At 44.0% G+C, this 19,812-nt stretch overlaps 1 protein-coding gene and 2 long non-coding RNA genes across 3 annotated transcripts; all 3 read left to right on the forward strand.

Moving 5' to 3' along the window:
• Window positions 1-230: 230 nt before the first annotated feature.
• Window positions 231-2,954, forward strand: LOC118230735. Its single transcript, XR_004765912.1, has 4 exons — window positions 231-330; window positions 932-984; window positions 1,447-1,536; window positions 2,869-2,954. It is a non-coding gene; the product is annotated as an uncharacterized LOC118230735 (long non-coding RNA).
• Window positions 2,955-3,030: 76 nt separating this feature from the next.
• LOC118230736 lies at window positions 3,031-3,945 on the forward strand. Its single transcript, XR_004765913.1, has 3 exons — window positions 3,031-3,122; window positions 3,367-3,448; window positions 3,858-3,945. It is a non-coding gene; the product is annotated as an uncharacterized LOC118230736 (long non-coding RNA).
• A 61-nt stretch (window positions 3,946-4,006) lies between these two features.
• Window positions 4,007-17,843, forward strand: LOC118229622 (zonadhesin-like; the record flags this gene model as incomplete). Its single annotated transcript, XM_035421749.1, has 20 exons — window positions 4,007-4,264; window positions 4,644-5,202; window positions 5,404-5,600; window positions 5,861-6,241; window positions 6,358-6,644; window positions 7,386-7,651; window positions 8,054-8,107; window positions 8,220-8,357; window positions 8,981-9,237; window positions 9,888-9,972; window positions 10,388-10,480; window positions 10,805-10,942; window positions 11,177-11,433; window positions 11,760-11,844; window positions 12,230-13,039; window positions 13,338-13,543; window positions 14,041-14,194; window positions 15,620-15,939; window positions 16,413-16,542; window positions 16,817-17,843. Coding segments are annotated over 20 exons (4,842 nt in total), but the record flags the coding sequence as incomplete, so codon positions are not given.
• Between the last annotated feature and the right edge of the window lie 1,969 nt (window positions 17,844-19,812).

The raw sequence follows: 19,812 nt of genomic DNA on the forward strand, positions 1-19,812 counted from the left end.
GGTATGCGTACCCGTGTCTGAGAAGCATAATAAAACTGGAGGAATGATAAAGTGGTAATAAATCAAATGATGATGTAATAGCAGCTACACCCCTTTTCCGTCTAAGTTTTATGGTCATCTGCACCCTCCACGCCCCCCCCCCCCCCCCCACCCCCCCACCCCCCCGTGTTCGAGAGTCTTGAAAAGGTGAAGCGCCCTCCCCCTGCTCACAGATTCGCATCTGCGGCAGTACGAGGAGGCGTCCGCTGGTGACACCATGGCAGGAAGCTCCCCACTCAGGCTACTCCTCGCAGTGGCTTTCTGTCTCTCCCAGACAGGGGCCAACACAGGGTGGGTCTCCCCCTTTCTTTCTCTACCCCATCCCATTCTCTTTTCCTGCCTCCGATTACCTCTTGTCGTCCTCTCGCCGCGGCTCCCATTATCTTTCTGTCTGTTACCCCCCCCTTTCGCTGTCTCCTATTCTTTACTCCCCCATCCTCGTCTCTTCTCCCCCCCCCCCCCCCTCTCTCTCTCTCTCTCTGTGTCCTTCTATTGCCTATCCCTCTCACTCTGTCTGTGACCGTCAATATCCAATGCCATCTCCGGCGCTCGTGAGCAGGGAAATGAACTGAGACCCCAGGCCATTGATCCGTTGTGGAGGATGCCCATTCGATCATGCCTCCGCTCCTCATTGATCCTGCGCTTGTTCACCAGCATCAGAGCTGCGGCGGTGGTTTTGTTGTTGCTGCTCTTTGTTCTGAATTCTCTTTTTCCCTGCAAGTGAGAAATGGTTTCATCTCAAATGTGTTTTACCCATGTGAGACAACCAAAACAAATTGCCAAAATAATAATAGCTCATACTATATTTCAGTATAATCACGGACAGCGACAGAGCTGTTTTTATGTATCACTTGCAAAATCTCTAACTGTTTCCTTTTCCTCTGTATCACAGACTCGAGGACTCTAATTCATCAGTAACACTTCCAAACTGGAAACCAAATGCAGGTGTGGAAAACCAAGCAATAACCTCATGCATTTTATACAAGATCCCTCAGCATAAACTGTACTGTATGTAGATGGCATCCAGTAAAATATGTATTCTGCACATATGACTATATTTAAATTTTGATATTGGTGATAAAGTGCTCTTTGTAATCATGTATCTCAGTGATACAAATAATGTTTCTTTGTTCTTAGTCTACCAGTTTAAAAAATAAAGAGCAACTCACAAAATAGGATTTACAGTTCAGTCGTTGCGCCATTTGCTTCTCTAATTAAAGTGTCCATTTCAACACCACCAATTTCCTGCTACAGTAACTTCGGACAAAAACAGGCCTTGTGATGCGTGTACAAACCCCTCAGGAGACTGCAGGTTGTTTGACATTTTGAGTGTGCAGCTGTTTTCCCATTATTTTCTTTTTGGTCTTATACAATTTTTTTCCCTGTTTTTTTTTTTTTTTTCTTTAGAATACATTACGAAGTGTGACTTCAATAATGGCCAGACTCCATTTTGTGGGTGGACTCACTTAGGGTGGATTGCAACGCCACAAGGAGCAGGTAATTTCCCTATGCTATCGAAAGAATGCATGCAAACCCTTGAGGAATAACTTTATTTGCTATCGGATGTGACATCAGCCGTTGTGTCCTTGCAGTTAAACAGGTTTCCTCAACTCTTTTCCTCTTCGCTCAGAGCAGTGCTGGAACAATCAGTCCACAGTCCGCAGCAGAACTCGAAGCAATTCTGCTGACACAGAAGCACCAAGCAGCCACTCTGCAGCACGGCATAATCACATTTTATTGCCTGTTGTACTCCAGAAGGCCATTTAGCTAGAGTGCACCCACTTCATTGAAAAAATGGACCATGGGCATTTCACAGAGTGGATAAAATAGAGGACAAAATATTGAACTATATCACTCTTCTTCAAAGTGTTACTGCAACTGAGCCACAACAGTGTGGAGAGGGCAGGAGCAGGGGTGGCTGGGGAGAAACAGATAGCAGCGACAGAGAGCTTGCTTTTATTTAATGAGTGTCAGGTGGCTGTTCTTCAGTGTTTTCACAACTGACAAGCATGCCACTTAATTGAGCATCAGCCATTAGTAACTTGATTTCTTTTTGTCCGACCGCTTCTAATTGCTTATAGATGTATTCACAAATTTCAAATAAAATATTTTTTGGAAAAAAGTCAATTATTTAATAACTTAAGTGACCACAGGTAATGCTTCTCCATTAGACAGAATTGGGTTAAAAAAATACACCAAGTGCAATTAATCATTTCTAAAACTGGCAAACTTGTGAATTACAGAACTGTCATGAGTTTTTATGTGGTCTTTTATGAAAACAAAGGCCTAGCTCATAATTGGGTCTTTGTAATATAATTAATGAAATGCTAGCAATAACAGACAGAGAGGTAAGGCTTGCAGGCACATCTCTGTATATCCTCCTAGTGCAAAATTGTATTGAGTTTGATCTCTAAGTGTTTTTTTGTTCTTTATTTTTTCTCAATACATAGGATACTCTGTTACAATCCTTTGTTCCAGAAATCAGGGTCAAACATTCCTACGGAAGCCTCATACAATATGACAATACCCACCAATGGTTGCCACAGGGAACATCAGGGCGTGCCGTCATATATTCACTGAACCATCTGACTAGTCCCTGCTCACCGAACCCCATGCTGAGTGATGCTACATACTAATGCTAACGCTAAAGTTGTTTGGAGTTTTACATGTTTAAGTGTGCAGTGAACAGAGCACATGCTATTAAGAGTCATAGACGCCAGCTCGACAGGACTCCAGCAGGTACCTGCTTCATTCCATGTGTACCTGGACTTGTGTACGAAGTGTATTGATTGTCCCTCCTTCTATTTGTTTGGTTGTGTTTTTATCCAGAGGGATCTTATCTCCTTCGTGAGAACGGCCTTTTGAACCCTTTTGGATTGTCCCGCTTAGAGAGTGAACTCCTTAACCTCTCCGGCGTGGGTTGCCTGGAGTTCTGGTACCGTGCGTCTGGCTTGAATGGAACTGATCTCCGAGTTCTGATAAAGAACGATGTGGCAGAGACTGAGATCTGGACTTCACAGGCCACTGCTGATAGATCCTGGCAGCAAGTGTTCATCCCTCTGTCCGACATTAATGGCATCCAGGTAAGCTGTCCCCCTCACAGAAAAGGAGAGGTCGCCATTTTACAGGATCCAACACTGCCCTCTTATCTGTGCAAATCCATCTACTCAGACGTGCTATTGACCATAAAGCTCCGTATGGCCCTATATCGCTGGCTGAGTCTTTAATGATCTTATAAGCAGGCACATTGGATTTTAAATAATATGGAAATATTACATGCAGCATCTGTCACTGAGTCACCTAAGGTTGTTTGGCAACCTTTGACAGGTGGTTTTTGAGGCAGACGTGGGACTACCTGAAGATGGAGAAGTAACCATTGACAATGTGGGAGTTCGCAAAGGACCGTGTGGTAAGGCTTTCTGTGGTCCTTCAGCTTTGATAAATGAGCCAGACCTTTTCAAGTTCCTGCAGCACTGCTGATAAATTTCCAGGATTTTTTTTTTTCTAAAACCAAACTGTGTATCACCTTCACAGTTGCTTGTTATAATTTGTGGAGTCTTATGATTAGCTATGGCTTTGATTTGGGTCCAAGTCATAACATATTACCAAAAAGGGAGCGAGGCAGTATGAACCATAAAAAGTTGAATTTCGTCGTCAGTGATTCAATGATTGGAACCGGCCAGTGTTTTTGAACAGAGATGTAGATTTTCATATTAGTTGTTGAATGATATTGTCTGATAGCTCCATCCATTATGGGGTTTAGCACACTCGTTTTTTGGCATATGGCTGACTCTGTGTTTCTTTATGGAAACTCGCAGGTGAACAGTGCACTCAGGGTGAGTTCTGGGCTGATGACGCATGCACAACCCAGTGCGCGTGCGCCGGACCAGAAGGTCAGCTGACCTGCTCCCCAGCCTCCTGCCCAGAAAACCAAACCTGCGTGAGAAGCAGTGGTGCGCCAGCCTGTCTCCCCAACGCCTCTGGCACCTGCAGTCTCCACGGCGACCCGCACATCACCACCTTTGATGGGGCCAGCCACCCCTTTGTGAGCCCCTGCAACTACGTCCTGGCCAAAGTGTGCACCGATTCGGCTCCCGTTCCCTTCTTCCGGGTGGAGGTCCGCAATGAGCAGCGGGGTGACTCCTCCCCCTCCATCCAGCAGGTCACCGTGGACCTCCAGGGCCTCACAGTGGCCCTACTAAAGAGGGAGGCCAGTAAAGTTATGGTGAGTGCTGCTTTTTTAACAGCAAATCCCACACGCCCAAATGCCTGCATCCAGTCAGATAGCCTTGAGTGTAGCATAGTGTGTCACCCCCAAACCAGGACACCCACTTCTTCTCAAACTGGTGCCTGCTTTGGGCTTCTCTGCCTCTTTGAAACTTCTACAGAACTCCAGCCTATAGACTCAATCAAAACTGGACTACAGTACCCAACGAAAACATTTTGATATAGGAGTAAGCTTCTGTCCTTGCAACATATTACAGGCCTGCTTCCTAATTTTCTCTGTTTCCTAAGTTTCCTATTAGAAAAACCTATGAACCTAAAATGTATATGATGCAGGTAGATAACAAACATGCTGGTTTTTGTCTTCCTTCTACCCCAAGATAAATGGACTTTGGAGAACCCTTCCACTGAGTCTGAACAACGGTGCAGTCAAGATCAGCAGTGCTGGGGTAACTGTCATCCTGGAGACGGACTTCCAGCTGACGGTTTTGTACGACGCTGTCAGTGGCGTGCAGGTGAAGGTCCCGGCCCTCTATGCGGACCAAGTGTGCGGCTTGTGCGGGAACTTCAACCTCCTGTCAGAGGACGACTACGCCAAGCCGGACGGCTCAAATGCAGCGAACGCCACTGAGCTGGCACGGAGCTGGCAGAGCGGGGGCGAAGCCTGCGAGGCCATCGTCCACCCGCACCGCTGCCCCCTCGCGGAGGAGGCCAAGTACGAGAGCGAGTCCAACTGCGGCGTCATCGTGTCCAAAGAGAGCCCCTTCGCCGGCTGCTCCTCCATCATCGCCGCCGAGGCCTTCTTCAGGAGCTGCGTCTTTGAGATGTGCGCCGCCGGTGGTGACCCTCAGGCCCTGTGTGAAGTGCTCCAGACGTTCGCCGAGGCGTGCCAGGCCGCTGGCATCGCGCTGCCACCCTGGAGGAACTCCACGGTCTGCCGTACGTTGCTCACTTTTTCAGTCGTTTTCTCCTCAGCTAAGAGTTTTTATTGGCTCAGATCGGCAAGGCATCGATAGCTTCTGCCTGCTAAGTATTTGACAAAGGCTCCACTCTTTCCTAACTGCTCCAGTTCCCTGATCTGTCCCTGCTGTATCTGTTAGTGGCAGACGGTAATGCCAGCTGGTCTCCTCTCTCTTTCAGCCCTAGTGTGCCAGGCGAACAGCCATTACAACGAGTGCGCCAGCGGCTGCCCCGCCACGTGTTCGGACCAGGACACCGCCGTGAGCTGCGGGGTCTGCGAGGAGAGGTGCGACTGCGACCCCGGCTTCCTGCTCAGCGGCGGCAGGTGCGTCCCTGCGGAGGACTGCGGCTGCTGGATCGACGGACAGCATGTAGAGGTATCAGCATCTCTTTATCTCCTCCGTACGTGTCATACGCGTACTGCGAGCACAGAATTACGTAACTGCATCAGTAATACTGAACGAGTGCCGTATGTTACTGCAGGTTTTGGTGATTTCTAAATTACAATTCTAAATTACAAAATTGTGACCTGTGGGTGATGTTGTTTGATTTTGTTATTGTGATGTTCTCTGATGTGTTTGAAGCATCAGAGATGTTTTGATGAACCCTAACGAGATGTTTTTGGTGCGATCCACAGAAAGGAGTGGCAGTGATGCAGGGTGACTGTGAAGCGCAGTGTCAGTGCATGGGGCAGGGCAGGGTCCAGTGCTCCCCGGTGTCCTGTGGCCAGGATGAAGTCTGCAGGGTCCGAGACGGCGTGGTCGGCTGCTTCACCACCAGAGTCGGCACCTGCCACGTATTCGGCGACCCCCACTATCTTACCTACGATGGCAAGCTCTACAACTTCCAGAGAGCTTGCAACTACACACTGGCCAAGACGTGCGGCCACAGCCCCGTCCAGTTCACAGTGACCGGCAGGAACGAGAACCGCGGAAACCTGACCTGGTCGGCCCTGAATTCCATTGCTCTGGAAGTGCAGGGGCTTCACCTGGCCCTGAGGAAAGACAAGGAGGTTTATGTAAGTGGTGGATTTCTGCTGGTATAGATGCTCATTTACAATTCACAGCTTGTGCATAAATTGCCGCACATGTCACACATCTTAATGATTCCCAACCACCCGCTTAAATTGAACAGGTGAACGGAGCTTTGACGCAGCTCCCTGCGGAACCAATGAGAGGAGTCAAGGTGTTCCTGATGGGACCGTACATCCAGGTGGACACAGACTTTGGCCTGCAACTCCTGTTTGACGGTGACCAGAGGCTGTTTGTGCGAATTGACGAGAGGTACTGGGGGCAGATGTGCGGACTCTGCGGCACCTACTCCGACAGCCAGTTCGATGACTTCGTTACGCCGGATGGTGTGACTGTTAGCACTGCGGACGAGTTTGGAAACAGCTGGAGAGTCAAGGATGACGAGTGGCAGTAAGTGCTTTCTTATAGGATCTGTTAGAGGTTATACCATGGTCTGGGGGAATATGCAGTTCTGATTGGCTGGAAGGTGTGTGTTAGAAACTGATAAGTAAGTGCAAGTAGTAAATGCAAGTAGTTCCAGTCAAACGGTCTGATCTCCAACTTGTTTAACATTAGTTATATAAACACTGAGCTAGCTAAGCAGTCTGGTGTATATACTTGGCATATTTATCAAATTTAGGAAGTGTTCACAAAGTATGTTGTGCTATGCTGTAGGGCTATGTTGGTTCCGATCGTTTTTTTAAGATATTGGAATTGTCACACTTAATTGGTAGCAATCATAGAAACAGTCACAGAAACAGTGTTAAATTGTTTATTTAACACTTGTTTGTACCCAAACGTTTGGCATAACTGTAGAAGTGAAGAACTTTCAAGATCACAGGGTACAAGCTTTTTAAGCATTGCTTAAAGGTCTCAGAATATTTTTCCCCAGAAACAATCAACCATACTTAGGCAATGTAATAATGATGTTGTATTGCTTCTGTTATGCTAGCTATGTTTACGTGCTTTACTGTGTTCTTTTTAGAGGTTTCTGAAATTAAGATCTGTGATATTTTAGTGAGGTGACTAAAATGGTGGTGACAGCAATAGACTCAACTCTACCACAAACCCCAATATGATCTATGACAGTACTGACACAAAAACAATCATTTAAAATCTACTAATAATAATTCTTACTGTGCTCTATTTCAGGTGTTCAGACAGCATCCCAGCACCAGCTCCATGTGACCCCCAGTTGGAGAATGAGGGTTACCAGGAGTGCAGCGTGCTCTTTGGAGACATATTCAAGGCCTGTCACGAGTTTGTGCCCGTGCAGCTGTACGTGAACAGCTGCATGTACGACCACTGTGCCACGCAGGCTAACGCCCGCCAGCTCTGCACCTCCCTCGAGTCCTACGTCGCAGCCTGCGAGCTGGCCGGGGTAGACCTCGGTGACTGGAGGGAGAGCACCATCTGTGGTAGGTCACAGTCCCAAAAGAGAGAGGGAGAGAGAACCTGTCCCGTATTCATAAAGCATCTCGGATCAGGCTTCCCCTGTCCAAATCTTAACCTTTTCCATTATGAGCTAAAAGCCTGAACTAGCCTACAGGGATGTCAATGGAAGAGCTCTACCATCCCAATCAATCTTTACTCTGTAATCTTGCGGTGACTGACTCTCCCCTCCCTATGTGGTCTCTTGTCCAAGTCACAATTCCCTGTCACTACTGGCCCCATTGTGGTGAAATTAAGTTAATTTTTTAACTAACGTCAGCATATAAATAAAATATAGATGTTTACATTTAATTTATTTAAAAAAAACCACTTTAGTAATCTGTTCTTTCTTGGTTTCACTTAATATACTGTATGTGTATTTTTTCTAGCCAATTACAAACCCACTCCAACAGACATTTCAACTACAACTCCCTCTCGTGGAGGTAAGCTCCTGGGTTTGTGTTTTAAGTCGGTTCCTACAGAGTGATGCTTTCTTTGCTACCCCAAACATGCATGGTCATGTCTGAGCCCCCCTCTTGGTTTCCTTCTCCTTAGTTTGTCCATTGGACTGCGACTTTGACAGCAGCGAATGTGGATGGAAGCAGACCATAACGGACAGTTTTGATTGGCTGAGAAGGCAAGGACCCACCCCCACTGAGCAAACTGGGCCGCCCCACGATCACACCACAGGAAGTGAGTGGGCTTTCATCTTCCATGCAGGGTTTCAGCTGTGTGGGCGGTTCAGGTTCCCCCATATCAGCTGCTGTCCACATTTACCTACTAGATGATTTATTTGTACATAGCTATGAGCACACAGCAGTCATCATATTACTTGGCTTTGTGACCCCCAAAATGTGCATAACCACCTACCAGTGTGTGTGTGTCATTGAGCAGTTGACCAGCTAAGCACATGAGTAACATGTTATATTTATGAAATGTTATGAAAAAGGTATGCTATATTTAATCAGGCACCACAGGAAGCACTGGGATAGTTAGGATTAGAATTTACTGTGGTATACATTGTTTAACAGTGCATTAACAGGACACACCACTTGACAGCCCTCAGTGTCAATTATTTTTCCAACAGGCCATTTTAATCTCCTGTCCCATTGAGCATAACATCCTTGATTCATTTATTACCATGAACTTAGATTATGCAACTGTGTAGGTACGAAGCCTTGATTCAGTAGGCTGGAACTTAATGGCCAACCAGTTGTATAACTGGAACAAGTTAGCTAGTTAATTATTGCCATGCTCATTAAATAACACCAGAATATGCATTTTGAACCGTGCGTTTGCAAACTGCTGTTGTCCAGGTGGCTCTTACATGTATATTGAGGGCGACGGCGTGTTCCACGGAGACTCCGCCCGCATGCTCAGCCCTCAGTGCCAGCTGTCCGGGCCTCACTGCCTCCAGTTCTGGTACCACATGCACGGCTCGGCGAGCGCCATGGCTTTCAACATGTACCTGCTGGAGGGTACAAACGCCACCAAGATCTGGTCAAAGGCCAATGACCAGGGCAATGCCTGGAACAATGCACAGCTGGATATAACTGTTTCTGGAGCCTTCCATGTGAGTCATCAAACCACATTCAAGTCAAAATCTTTGCACAAATGAACAAATAGCTTATCCATCATTCTGGCCTCAGCTCTGATTTACTTTTCATTGCATTTCAACAAAAAAAAACAACCATGTTTTGGAATGGAAGATCAATTTCAATATTAAGAATAATCTCAACCAAAATATTTGCTGTTTTTCTGGTGTAATAAGTTACAGAGAAGTATAGCATGTTTGACATGGGAGTTATTAGTTCACAGGTACAGTCTGTTTTTGAGGGATAACTTATCTTCATTCATGTGAATCCACAATGCTCATACCAAGGGTTATTCAATCATACATTTAAGTTAAAAGTTTTTAAAAGTCTTGAGGTTGGGTGAATTTTTTTCTTTAAGGACACATAACAAAGGAAGAGTCACAAGCACACAGTTGAGCTCAAAAGAAAGCAATTAAAAGTTCCAACTTCCAATTTAATGGCAAAAGTTTTTTCTGCACAAGCAAAAAGGTTCATGTTCACACAGTTTGCTATAATCTGTGTAGTGTTTAATTCTCACTTGACACAATAGTAATTAATTTTTGAGTTTGTATAGAATCTAGAAGGCTTTATCCAAGATAATGCAGTTGTATCACAAAGTTTTTCTTTTTGTTGTTGTTTTTCTCCTCAGCTCATCATTGAGGGAATACGGGGCTCAAGCCCACAATCGGATGTGGCCTTTGATGATCTATCCATCCATTATGGAATGTGCTCAGGTGGGTCTGTGGGCGGTACGATGAGGGGCCAGTGCTGTAGCATCACAGAGGTGTGCTCACAGCCATAATTCACTTCAGGTGCTCAGAAAAAGAAAAAAAAACTCACAAGGTGTGCTTCTCTCCTTAATGCATATGCATTTAAGGGAGGATTGCACAAACATCGGGTGGAGATATTACAAGTGTGGCTGATTATGTATTCGGTTGAATTTACTGAAGTTCACGCGGTTAACCAGGGCTGATTTTAGCATTAAATGTCTCTGCCTCCAAAGAGCAGCCGTAAATCAAGGTGCAAGTAAGACGACGACACATTAAATTAAACAATAGGAATGATTGAAATAGCACGTGCAATTGTAGCAACAGTAACAAGTTCTTAAAGTTCCAAAAACATCTGTGGGCTGTTTTTCTTTTAAACCAGATTTACCAGCTGTGGGACTGATCAGCACAGTCGCCTCCAGCACGAGTCCAGCATCACCTTCAGAGGATGGCGGAGCAGGCATGCCACACCCAGGTACCACGGACAAACGTCTTAGCAATTTTTGCCTAACAACTGATCCCCAATCTGTTTACCTAAACCTAAATCTAACTTAAGCCATTACTTGACAAAATAATTCCACTGGTCCATGATGAGTGGTTGGAACCTGAAATGTATTTACAAGGGCATGATTCCTGTCTGCAGGGGTGCACTAGAGTAGTTCATATCATATTGGATTTCCATGAGCATGTAGCGCCTTTGTATGCAATTCTGTGATTTTTCCATTTCATGAAGCATTTGTAATGGGCTGTGTTTGTCAGATCTGATCATATATCTAATCTAAATATCCCACCATTACAGTCTGCAGGCTTGATTGCAACTTTGATAGTGACCTCTGTACGTGGAACCAGCTGCTAACGGACAGTTTTGATTGGACAAGGCAAAGTGGCCCCACACCGACTTCAATGACCGGACCGTCCTTCGACCACACAACTGGAGGTGAGAGAGAGACATCTGTGCTGATCAGAAGCCACATTTCTAATCTTTATTCTTTCTGGGTAATTTTATTTTAAGAAAACGTTTTATTAAGCTATTTACTTATTGCACGTCGCTTTGGATAAAAGTGTCTGCCAAATAAATGTAATGTAATGTTTATAACTGTATATATGGGGGATATTACGAAAAGTACAAAGTAAAGACCAGGCAGTAATTGCGCGGGCTCTCGTTCTGTAGCCGGGCACTACCTGTACATCGAGGCCGACGGCGTGTCCAACGGGGACACGGCCCGCCTTCTCAGCTCCCAGTGCTCCGACTCGAGGCCGCAGTGCCTGCAGTTCTGGTACCACATGTACGGGACGGCCGACACCATGGGCCTGACCGTGTACCTGCTGGAGGGCGGCGTCACACAGCGGCTCTGGTCCCGCAGGAACGACCGCGGGGACGCCTGGCACCAGGCGCAGGTGGACATAAACGCTTCCGGAGCCTTCCGCGTAAGTCCTCCCCCTCACGCCATCTCCGGCGTTCCTGCTCACAGCCATTCTAAAAGCACAACCCATCTCAGAAAAAAAAGATACTACACCATGACAAAGAGCAATCAAGGATTATATCGTTAATGTATGTTACACGTAAATGTGCTGTATGTCATTTATTTCAAATATATTGCCAATTCCTAATGTTCTGTCAGTGTTTTACGAGTACATTTTGGTACATTCTTTACGATGTGCAAAGCTTGACCATAATTTATGCAGATGGAGTCGAAGACAACGTAGAGATATTTCAAAATGAAAATTCTGATCAGACGTTTGTTTGTTTCTAGATCTTTTTTGAAGGACGGAGAGGGACTACCACTCTCTCAGATGTGGCGCTGGATGATGTCACTCTTAACCGGGGAACATGCGCGGGTAGGGGAACACCTCTTAGTTCACCCGACCAAGACTTTTTTACAGCTAAAAAAGGAAGTGAAATGCAGTAAATCACGCTGCAGTTCAATAACTGCAGTTCACGGGAGTTTTCTGAAACAGTTTCCTGCGGCTGTTTTATGGGAGCTCTGTTCCACAATCTGAGCCCAGCTTTTTAGCCTGCAGTGATTTACAGCGTGATATTTAATGTGCATTGTAAACTAGAAACAGCAATCTAAGGGGTAGTTAGAGCCAGGAATATTTAAATACCTGGTCACATTTGGCAGTTTTTCCATCCCGTACTTCACCTGAAGCGACTGGGCGAGTTATACTTCAAAATTACAATGGTGCTTGTTTTTAAGGTGCCTTCATTTTTTTTTCTACACAGATTTAATTATGGCCAATACTCCTCAGCCACCAATGCAGACCACTACAACTCAGGCACCAGTACAGAGCACTACATCTCAGGCACCAGTACAGACTACTACATCTCAGGCACCAGTACAGACCACTACATCTCAGGCACCAGTACAGACTACTACATCTCAGGCACCAGTACAGACCACTACATCTCAGGCACCAGTACAGACTACTACAACTCAGGCACCAGTACAGACCACTACAACTCAGGCACCAGTACAGACCACTACAACTCAGGCACCAGTACAGACCACTACAACTCAGGCACCAGTACAGACCACTACAACTCAGGCACCAGTACAGACCACTACAACTCAGCCAATTGCTCAGACCTCTACAACTCAGCCAATCGCACAGACCACTACAACTCAGCCAACAGTACAGACCACTATGACTCAACCACCAGTACAGACCACTACAACTCAGCCAATTGCTCAGACCACTACAACTCAGCCACCAGTACAGACTACTACAACACAGGCACCAGTACAGACCACTACAACTCAGGCACCAGTACAGACCACTACAACTCAGCCATCAGTACAGACCACTACAACTTTGCCACCAGCACAGACCACTCAAACTCAGCCACCAGTACAGACCGCTACAACTCAGGCACCAGTACAGATCACTACAATTCTGCCACCAGCACAGACCACTACAACTCAGCCCCCAGCACAGACCACTACAATTCAGCCACCAGTACAGACTACTACAACTCAGCCACCAGTGCAGACTACTACAACTCCTCAGCCACCAGCAGAGACAACATCACCAGGTAATGTTTCAAGTCTGACAGAACTGAATACTGACTTCAATTTGTACCTTGTGACATCCGACATAACCTATAGATGCCATGGCTGTAATAATGGCTAGGGTTAAATTTTTGAATATTTTTCAATATGCTGCACTGCATGATATATGTAAAGTTTTATACTAGACCTTGCTCTACTTTACTATACTACATGTAGGCCTATGTATATGGATTCCCTATACTGTAAGGTATCTGTATCTCTGACACTGTTGTGTATTGTTGTTCCGTACTTCACTGTGCTAAACTGTCATGTCCTCTTCAGTTCCCGCCTGTCCTGCGAACAGTCATCACACAGACTGCAAGCCCAGGTGCGAGCCGACCTGCGATGACCTCCACGCCGCCCGCTGCATCATCAACCGCCCGTGCCAACCAGGCTGCGCGTGCGATGACGGCTTTGTGCTCAAATGGGGCAAGTGTGTCCCCGTCCAGACCTGTGGCTGTCGGGATGACGACGGCCAACTCCATAAAGTAAGAAGCCAGCCACTCAGCTGGGATTTGGAATCGGGAATTGATTTTTCTTACAGTTTCCGGTTTTACAGGACCTTTTACAGTCTCCTGATTTGCTCGAAGCAATTACACCAAAAAAAAAGCACTTTGTTAAATTCAGTGCAGTGGCCAACAACTGGTGTACCCTGGTGCCATTTACATAGCTGGGATTTTGCTCACTAATTTCAGAATGTGTGTCTTGTTCCACATGCAGCAATCTCCTGCTTGCATCTCACCCTGCCGCAAGTTTGGCCCCCAGAACACTATGCATTACTGCAATTCCAGAGCTCATTTCGCTGAATGACTAAATGCAGAAAGCAGACTTTCTGAAATTCATTCTTAAGCACGAAGGTGCCATGATGGTGTGGATGGCCATATGCACAGGAAATGTCAGTTGTGCCCAAGTCCAAAAATGCCCTCTGAACTTCAGACAACCCATGTGATGATGCATCATGGCTTTTCCTTTTTTGTTTCAACAGTTTGGTGAATATTGGACGGGCAGCCACTGCACAAAAAGGTGCACGTGTAAGAGAGAACACGGAAAAGGGGAAATAAACTGCAAGGACTATGAATGTGGTGCCCATGAGGTCTGTCACCTCGGCGATGAAGGGGAGTTCAAGTGCAAGATTTCAGGTGAGCACCAGATGGCGCCACTTCTTATCAACCTATCATACCTTATACCTTGATTGTCTGTAACACTGGTTCCAAAACTGGGGTGCACACAGCCCTAGAGGTAAATAGGATATGTCCAGTGAGCATAATTAATTTTCTGTAAATGCCTAACCTTCAACATCACTTAAATATGTAACTGAATTAATCTGAATGAAATGACACAAACTGGGTCTCTACCATAGCTTAAACTGTTTGCTTCAAGCCGCAATACAGGTTTAATAACATTTACCATTAAAAGTAACATGGTCAGCCAGTCCAATCAGAGTCAGAGGTGAAGTAACGACCATATGTAGGATGGAATTTCATCAAAATGGACGAATGGCTACGGATGAATGCCATCCAAGTCAGAAAGTACCACAGATGGTAGGCAACTAATGAAAGAACTAGAATGTCTGCAACTACCAGTACAACACCAATGAACCAACTAACATTTCCTCCAAATATGAGTCACGACCCCTGGCATTTAACGGCAATTACAAAATCTGGAAGCAAAGGAAAAGGACTGTAGGTTTTCCAAATGGATAAAAACCATCTTGCTTTGCAACGTAAATGCAGATAATCAAACACCCACAGCACAAAAGCTAGCCACAAGACTGTTTCAAACAGTTATCATCACGATTTGCTATTAAACAGATGGTCCCCTCACTCCATTTCAGTTGATCACAACACCAAGGCCTTGGAGGTATCTAACTCAGTCTGAACTACACTACTAAGGAACTAGCAACTCTGCTTATAGATATAGCTGGAAGCAAGCTGTGTGAGAACTAAAAATAAGCTATTCAGTCTATACCATTTTTAAACACTATTTCTAAATTGAAGGATCATCAAGGAGCTGTATCTATCAATCTTCTGATTATCTATCATCAGTCTCTCCCACAGGCTGATTCAAACAGTCTCTTCCATTGCATTCATACCATTGTAAATGGATTAAGTATTTCATAGCACCTAGAATACGTACTGGTACCAGTATAGAGAACACTGGTCATTATGGGTAGGGGTAGATAACTTTAACAATATGGGAATCACATGCTTAAAAATGTGTATTAGGCACTAACATCTGGTTTGTGGCTGATCATGGCAAGACAGCTAGTTTTATTAATACCCGGTTGAATTCACAAGCTGCTAAACGAGCACATTGTATTACGCTGAACCCCAGCTGTTTTGCAGCTGAGATCTGCAATAATAAGAAATGTGAGTGATGAATAGCAAATCTTTGACAACTGCCATTGTACCTGACTGAGAGGCAAAAGGGCCTGATTAGATTTACGCTGTTAATTAACCAGGCCCTGAGTCTACAGAATTTGTAAAACACAAACTCTGTGCTCCCCCTGGTGGTGGCATTGAAACAAGTCATTTGATTTTGTTCTGTGTTGCCTCTGCTTGCAGTTTTCAGTGAATGCTCTATTGATGATGACCCAGAGTATCATACATTTGATAATATGAAGCATGAATTTGAAGGAAAGAGCTCGTATATCCTGGTCCGAACAACAAACATGCCACAGAATCTTCCAGAAGTCTATGTCGAAGGCATTAATAAGAAAGTTGATGATGATGACGATGATGATGATAGTGATAATGACAGTCGCATGGCCAGAGATGACAGCGATGAGGACAGCGATGAGGATGACTACACTGGTCGACTAAGACGGCTGAAGATTAGAGTTTACAACCACACCATAGAGTTCAAGGAAAATAGAGTGGTTGTGGTAAGTTCCAATCACTTTTGAAAGCTATTTCACTGCCCCTCTGTCCACAAAAATCATGGCTTTCTGGATTTTTAGATAAAGCATCAAACAAAGTGCTCTCTTTGGTGTATTATTATTATTAGCAAAAAAACAGGCTCAGTACAAAAAATAGTCACATTTTTAACTTCATCCAATGGTTGTTCAACCAAACAGTGCTCATGCAAGAACATTGGTAAAATAACTAAAGAAAAGTATTCCAAGCATTGTTGTGTTATATACATTGTTGTGATATATATGTTCTATAAACAACACTGTTGAAACCTTTATCTCTGTTGGTACACAGCATTGTGTTGTTTCTGTGTCTAGCACCATTCACAACATTGCTGAAAGCGTGTAAATTACAACGGATACCTTAATATAAATTTGAAATCATAAAAACTGAAATATAATTTTCTTCTTTCTTCTGCTTTACCTCCTCCCTCTCCCTCTTTCAGCTGGATGGCGAGAGAGTTCGCGCCCCTATTTCCCCATTCCTAGGACTGAAGATTCTGGAGCGTTCCTCCCGTATTTACCTGAAGACTGACTTCGGCCTCTCTGTGGAATTTAATGGCGATAGCAAAGCAGGTAAATTGGGCACCCTCTCACCACACACTTTTATATACTCAAAGATAGCAGGAATTTCAAGCTGCAAATCGGCAAAATTCAATCCCGAAATTTCTATTTCTTAATGGACACCAATAGACTGTTTCATGCAACAAAAATGTTTATTTCTGATATTCTGAGGGGAAAAAACAAAGGAAAGCATAATACCCCCACTTTTCAAGACACCCCTCAGAAAAGTGCAGTTATTTTTCACTATAAATTATGAGGGATTTACCCAAGTTCTGCTTTTCCTTAGAAATCATCCTTCCCACCTCCTATAAGAAGAGGGTCGGGGGGCTGTGTGGAAACTTTGATGGCAGGAAGAGAAATGACCTCATAAAGTCAGATGGCAGCCAAGCCAAGAATGTCAAAGACTTTGGAGACAGCTGGAGGGTGACGTCGGACACGCGGACAATCAGATAGACGTTCCGTGCCTGTTGTGCAGGAATGCGGGGAACAAGATACAACATAAACACCTTCTGATTAGTTTGTCGGAAATCCTTAGCCAGGGAAACTTAAGCACACACACACAGTCATTTAGCAGATGCTTATATCCCTAGTGACTTTCACTTCATGTACCAGCCCAAGGACAGAAAAACAGTGCTACACCCAGGATTCAAATTGCTGACTCTGTGGTTACAAGTTTTCTTCCTGAACAACAATACCAGCTGGCCATCCTAGCAAGTCTTGAAGATTGGCTTCACTGTCTGGTTCTGGGGAAGTAGCAATTGCATAGTCCTGGAGCAAACATGGAAATCATCCTCAAAGTAGAGTGCATCTAGGTCATAAGTCTACACAGACTGCGGTTCTGAAATGCTTTTAAAAAAATATATTTTAAAAACAGGCTCCTGAAGAGCATTCTATTAATTTCTACTCAGATCTTGTGAAGCCACTGTTGATATGTTGATATCTGTTGATATGCCAGTGTACAAACAGAGCGTACAGATTTTTGACAATCCGTTAGTCCCTATCACATTATTCCAATGAACAAATCTGCATCTTCTCAAAAATAAGGCACAGTTTTATTTCTTAGTTCATTTCAGACATGTTCAATGTTTATATCAGGCACATGATCAAATGTATTTTATCAAGGAAATAGGAGCTATGAGGCTGGCATTGATAACTACACTGGACATTCTGTTTTGTTTTGTTTTGTTTTGTTGTGCACAGTAATATATAGATTATATGTATGTTTGTTTCTGGTATATGTCCTGAAATATTTATCTAAAAAATAGCACATTTATTTTGAATGTTCACAAATAAATTATAATATGTCACCTTGACTTGGTTTCGAACTAATCTGTATTTTTACAGTATTGTTGAGAACTACTCAGAAGTCATTTGACTGCTTTCAGAATCATCAAATTGTAAACACAATGCCCACTCATGAGCATCTCTTTAAGTTAATGCATTCCCTTCAAGCATATGCGCATGCAGTATTTAGCATTCCTCACATTTTGTTCTGAACTATTTTAACTAATAATGTTAATAACCACCTTTAGAGTGTATTGTAGGATAGGTTTACAGGATATTACCTTAGAGGAAATATAACCTAACTTTAAATTCCATCTTAGTATGACAACTAGGAAACTTATGTTCAGAATTTTTACCAGCAGATGGCAGTTAAACATCACAGTATTATGAGGGTTTGCCCAAATGAACAACAGGCACCATTTTCACCCTCTTTTACTTCTGCTCAAGTCTGCAATGTACTCTTAAGTCAGAAAATACCAGCTACTATCAGTATAATGAGACAAGTCTTGCATGTCATTAGAAAGTCTGAGTCATGTGACGGTCTCCTATTCAGTCCAATCTGATATGTAAACATGTTCAGTCAAATTATTGACTGAAGTAAGCCGGTCAAAGTCTCTGACTGATAACTGTCACTGAACTATTTCATTACAATGTACAATTTTACAAAACTGAAAACTTACAAAATATATTAAATATTTGTTAAATTCTTGAAGTATTTTGCCAAATATTCTGCTAAATGTATAAAAACATTAAAGAAACAAAAATCAAGTAAAATATTAATGAAAATAAATTAAACGTATAAGAAAGCATTACCAAAAACTGACTACGAATACAGGCTCTACAGATTGGGGTGCAGAAGGCAAGCTTAAGGCACAGCAGCAACAGAAATGACTTGCATAAACCGATACTCTGGTTTTTGGACTGGAAAGAAGGCCTGCATGAAGGAGGACTGCACGCGCACCAACTGGAGCCGTGCCTCTGCAGCCGGTGGGATCTGACAGCGCGTTTGGAGCGGCTCCAGGTGTGTGATCACAGCGCTGGCTCCGGCCGAGTCTCGGGGAGGACCTGCTTCCAGCGCTCGTTCGCGTCGCCGTCTCCGGTGACGACGCTCGCTCAGGCTCCCCTCAAAGCGTCCATGAAACGAGGTACGAAGCAGCTACGCGAACTCGATACGAGGCGTTAAAGGGGAAACTGGAAAACCCGCTTCATTGCCTGCTACCTCAAATTACAGTGTTTAGGGTTTATTTTTTCCCCGGTTTTTTTCCTCAGCGCAGTTGAAAATGATACGTTTTAGGAAATCAAATACTTCAACTCTCATTAGTGATTTGTCCACATTCCTGCCTGACCAAATCAGTATAAATTCCTTGGGCTGAACAAAATTGCCGTTTTTTCCTTTCAACGTCTTCCTGTGGCCTGTAAACTGGGATCATATGGGTTCACAGAGGGGTTTGAATCAGTCAAATGCACGTTAAATCAAGAGCAGTGTTTAGAAAGTGGTTCCCCAAAACAGCAATTCACAGAAAAGCTCTTTCACTATTGTTAGGCCTTTTTAAACACTGAATTTAACATAGCACCAAAAGCAGCTGGGCATTTAGTAGTGTCCTAAGCATTTAGTAATTACACTTATATATGTGGTCTACATATATTAAATACATATATAGCTTACTTCCATATAGTGCTGGGATGGTTTTTGCTCTTGAAATGTACTGTTTGAGCATTTGCCCAGGACTGTACAGACTATAATCACCCATATTGTGTATAATTCCAATTTTATGTTGAATCTATTTCTAATGAATGAAATCACCATTATTAATATCACAATTTATACTCATTCCTGAATGCTATATATCCTGTATTATTAGCAACTCAATTATAACAATGGGGATAGTGACTGGCATGCTTTTATATATAGTTGTTTTAACACTTTTCCTAATGCACTGTATGTTGGTAAAGAATACACCTCTTTACTAGAGCTCTACCTGCGTGCCTTCACCAATC

The sequence above is a fragment of the Anguilla anguilla genome, chromosome 6 (genome assembly GCF_013347855.1).
Source record: "Anguilla anguilla isolate fAngAng1 chromosome 6, fAngAng1.pri, whole genome shotgun sequence".
Taxonomy (NCBI): Eukaryota; Metazoa; Chordata; class Actinopteri; order Anguilliformes; family Anguillidae; genus Anguilla; species Anguilla anguilla.